Genomic DNA, 4,267 nt, shown 5'->3' with positions numbered 1-4,267 from the left:
GAATGTCTGTCCCAGTTTCCTTTTCCTCTGCAAGAATTTCAGGTAACAGAGCATCCCATGAGTTCCATGTGTTTGGCAGTTGTTCTCTATAGTCTTCCTTGCGCTTCTGCTGGTGCTGCCTGTCCCAGAGCTGCTGTCCTTGCCCCCCTTGGTGTCCCTGTCTCTGAGAGGAGTGGCTGCTCAGAGCAGGTGGAAGTGCAGAGGAGCTCAGTTGATGTAGAAGGAGCTTTTCACATCAGTGTGGTGGCAGAAACTGGAGCATGTGCATTTCATCACAAGGTACTGTACTCTGCCATCACTTTGTAAATTCTGTCCTAGAATTCTGTGAGGATGGTGCTGCATTCCCCCTCCTCCTCAGGCCAGCTGTAATGTCAGAAATACTCGTTCAGCACCTGGGCTGAGCTCCTCTGGAGCTCTTCAGGAACAGTTCCCAGGAATTGGTGCTGTCTGAAGAGCTCCTGCTTTGTAACCAACAGCCCTGGAAACTTATTTTGCCTGCCTGAAGAACACCCCCAGTGGAACAGCATTTTTGCTTTTGAAATTTCAAAGGAAGTCACTGCCCTGGACTGTGCTGTGACTAAACCCACCTCACTTGTGACCCTATAAAGACTGGGCCTGAGCGAGGCCCTTGGAGCTCTCCTGGACTGTGGTGGGCAGGGACCAGAAGTCTCCCTCAGAGCCAGTGAACTCCTGTTTACTGTATGTGGAGGACCAGCACTGACAACAGAGCATGGAATGATGCCCTCCTTCCTTGAGGCTCAACCCTTCAGCCACTGACAAGAGGCAAAGGTATCCAAGATAAGTGCTTCAATGAATTCCAGGGGAATTTTATACCTTGTACATAGTCCTTCAGGACTGTTTGTGAGTGTGGATATGCTATAGAACATGTACCATGGATAGTGCTCTCAGAGATTCTAAGTATTGTAGATTGGCAAGTAAACCAGGCCTATGAGTGAGTTGCTGTTGTGCTTATAGGAAATTCTGTATGAATCTTCAGTTAAATGGTTCTAAATTAAACTATGGACTAAGTGCTGTTAAGTTTAAGTGCTGTTAAACCTTCAGGCATAAATCACTGGTCAGATCTGGGGCTCAGTTCAGCAAGGGGGGGGTCCACTCTGAACTTAGTGACTCAATGGGAACATCTCCCTTATTCATTTTATCCTTAGCTTTTTACATCCTTACCCTTTTTGTATCCCCAGCATCCTCAGAGATAAGTTTTGGTTGATTTTGGTTTTAACTGATTGATTGTAGATTTTAGTTTGCTTTTTCTCTGTGTGCTTTAAGCACCTGGTAAATACTGGAGTGAACCTTGCTGAATGGACTTTGTCACACTTTCATTTTTATATTAAACCTGGTATTGCTGATGCCTTTGCTGGCAATTCTTTGAGTGACCTTTAAACACTCCTTAGTGCCAGTGTGAAGACTTGCTACTGCCAACAGCTCTACTGCAGTGATTCCTTACCTGTGTTTAAAGATTATTTCTCCGTCCATTGTCATTTAGTTGGTGGAAACACCAACCAACCCAGCAGAGTATCAGCTCTGACAAAGTGTGAGTTGAGCCAAGGCCTACAGAGACAGCCTGGAGCAAACAGCCATGGCCAAACTTCTCTTCCAGGGGCAAAGACCAAGTTTTCTCTGTTCCTGCTGCAGCAGTTACACAACAGTAGAAATCAGCAGTAGCAGGATTTGTCTTCAGGGCCCAACTGCTTAAAAGCACTGTTGTTCGAACTCAGCCCTTTCCTGACCTCACAGTTGTCTCCCTGACACAGCAAGGTGGTGCCTCTGCAGGTTGAGCAGATGAGGTTAAAAACTGTAAGAATTTACTTTCACAGAATCACAGAATAGTCAGGGTTGGAAGGCACCTTTGCAGACCATTTAATCCAACCCCCCTGCCCAGGCAGGGTCACCTGCAGCAGGTGACACAGGAACAAGTCCAGGTGGGTTTAGGATGTCCACAGAGAAGGAGATTCCACGTCCTCCCTGGGCAACTGTTCAGGGCTCTGCCACCGTCAGTGTACAGAAATTCTTCCTCATGAGGTGGAACTCCTTGCTTTATGTTTATGGCCATTGCTCCTTGTCCTGTTGCTGGACACCACTGAAAAGAGCCTGGCACTGTCCTCTTGGCACCCACCCTTGAGATATTTATTTATATGCATTGATGAGATCCCCTCTGAGTCTTCTCTTCTCTGGACTAAACAGGCCCAGCTCCTGCAGCCCCTCCTCACAAGAGATGCTCCAGACCCCTCAAGTTTATGGCCTCTGCTTGATCCTCTCCAGGAGCTCCTTGTTTTTCCTGCACTGTGGAGACCAGAACTGAACACAGCTCCCTCCAGGGGAGGGAGCCTCACTTCTGAGAGGGTGCTCATTTCCAGCAGAAACAGATTGTTCAATGTGGAGGATTTTAAATCAGCTTCATCTTTCAGGTAACAAGCACAGCACCTTGAATTGACACCCAAACACACAGCTATGGGGTAAGAAGAGTTTCTGTTCAACACAAGCATTGAAGTGAAACAAAACAGGGCTGTGCAACCACTCCTTCTTGCAAAATCCTTTCATACCTGAAGTTTTAGTTTGAGAAGTTCAAAAGCAGCACAGGAAAACCTATTACCCATAATCTGCACACCCCAAACCCTTCAAGTGATCTCTGGCAGGGAAGCAGCTCCCTCATTTGTGCTGTAGAGGGTTGGAAGGATTTACATGTCACTTCTTTGCAGTTAGAGCTCTTTTATTGTTACCTTTCCTGGTGTGTGTGGTTACAGGCACAGTCAGGGCTTGTCGTCGCTGTAGTAGCGCTGCTTCATGGCTCGGTATTTCCTCAGGAAGTACAAAGCCTCCAGCTCCTTTATAACAAACTCTCCCCGGGCAATCAGCTGCTTAATTTTTTCTGGGTCTGTCTCATCTTTGTTTTTTAGAAAAGCTGCTTTCAAACGGCTTCTGAAGTAGTCTGCTCCTTTGGGATACTCCCTTCCAAGGTACAGCAGCTTGGAGAGAAAAGAATAATAATGTGGTTTTAATTAACTGAGTGCACAGTGAAAGGGGGTTTGTTTTCTGGTTAAGTAAAGTGCTGGTGGCATTTGAGACACTTACATTTTTGTACAGTTTTATCACTTCACTTCTTAAAGAATTGGCCATTCTCACATTTCAGTGAACTGTGTCCTTGTGTGATTTTTTTTTGTTTGGGTTTTGTTACCTGAAGGATAATCAATTTGAAATTAGCCTTCTCTGGGAGTCAGTAAACCACCTCAGCCTTCCTAAAACTTCCATATCCCACCAAGCCCCATTTGCTCTAATTCTGGTTCTACTCTGTCTCTTCTTTCTTTTTCTTTCCTATTTTTTATTCTATTTAGCTTCTCACTGTCTTCTCCCCCCACCCCCCAAACAGAAAACAAGAAACTTCTAATAACTTTCAACAACTGGGACACTTTGTGCTGCTCACTGGCCGCTTTCTCATACCCTTACAATTCCGCACCTGCTGGCCTGGCTGCTTCTGTGGTCTGCCAAAAAACTAAAAAACTGTATCTACATATATTACATATATATATATATATATATATATATATATATATATATATATACACAAAGTGGTAAAGATATCTAAATAGAATGCATATTTATGTATTTTATATATTCATATAGCAATGTTCATAATAACACATTTTGATGTGTTTATTTTTATATCCACATATATTTATGTTTTACATATTCCTATATTGTATATATAGATATATCAATTTTATACATATACATTTATATTCCTGCAATGTCACATTCATAAATTTTGCTTTTTCAAGGACTCTTCAAGTGCATTACAAATTGAGTCCAGCGTGCACCGGCAGAACGTAAGGATAAGTGACAAAGTAACTGATTCTTATTTCTGTATTCTGCGATTTTCAAAATCGCAGAATAGCCTGGCTTGGAAAGGACCTTAAAGATCATCTCGTCCCCACCCGCGGCCGTGGGCAGGGACACCTTCCACTGTCCCAGCTTGCTCAGAGCCCCGCCCAGCCTGGCCTCGGACGCTGGGGCAGCCAAATCCAAATCACAAGCAACTGGAATCCAGCCAGCTCCCGCTGCGGGGCCTCCTCGGGCCGCCGCCTCGCCCTGGCTCTGCCCGCCGCCCCGCTCCCCCCGGAGCCATGCCCGGTTCCCCGCGGATCCCGGCGAGGCCGGACCGGGATCTCACCCGCTGCTCCCGGAACCGCCGCGGTGCCGCTTTACGGCAGCGCCGGGAGCGCCCGGCCCGAGCTGCGCCTGCGCCGCCGTCGGG

At 46.2% G+C, this 4,267-nt stretch overlaps 1 protein-coding gene across 2 annotated transcripts; it reads right to left on the bottom strand.

The window, feature by feature from the left end:
• Nucleotides 1-2,384: 2,384 nt before the first annotated feature.
• Nucleotides 2,385-4,266, bottom strand: ETFRF1 (electron transfer flavoprotein regulatory factor 1). 2 transcript variants are annotated; one of them, XM_030959533.1, is made up of 3 exons: nt 4,184-4,266; nt 3,088-3,190; nt 2,385-2,981 (listed from the first exon to the last, which is right to left on the bottom strand). In XM_030959533.1, the coding sequence occupies exons 2-3, from the start codon at nt 3,130-3,132 to the stop codon at nt 2,766-2,768; spliced, it is 261 nt and encodes an 86-aa protein (XP_030815393.1). In that variant the 5' UTR covers nt 3,133-3,190; nt 4,184-4,266; the 3' UTR covers nt 2,385-2,765. The 2 variants fall into 2 exon arrangements, with proteins under 2 accessions (XP_030815393.1, XP_030815394.1); XM_030959534.1 differs by having other exon boundaries at nt 4,173-4,220.
• Between the last annotated feature and the right edge of the window lies 1 nt (nt 4,267).

The sequence above is a fragment of the Camarhynchus parvulus genome, chromosome 1A (genome assembly GCF_901933205.1).
Source record: "Camarhynchus parvulus chromosome 1A, STF_HiC, whole genome shotgun sequence".
NCBI lineage: Eukaryota > Metazoa > Chordata > Aves > Passeriformes > Thraupidae > Camarhynchus > Camarhynchus parvulus.
This window is presented reverse-complemented; position numbering and strand designations above follow the sequence as displayed.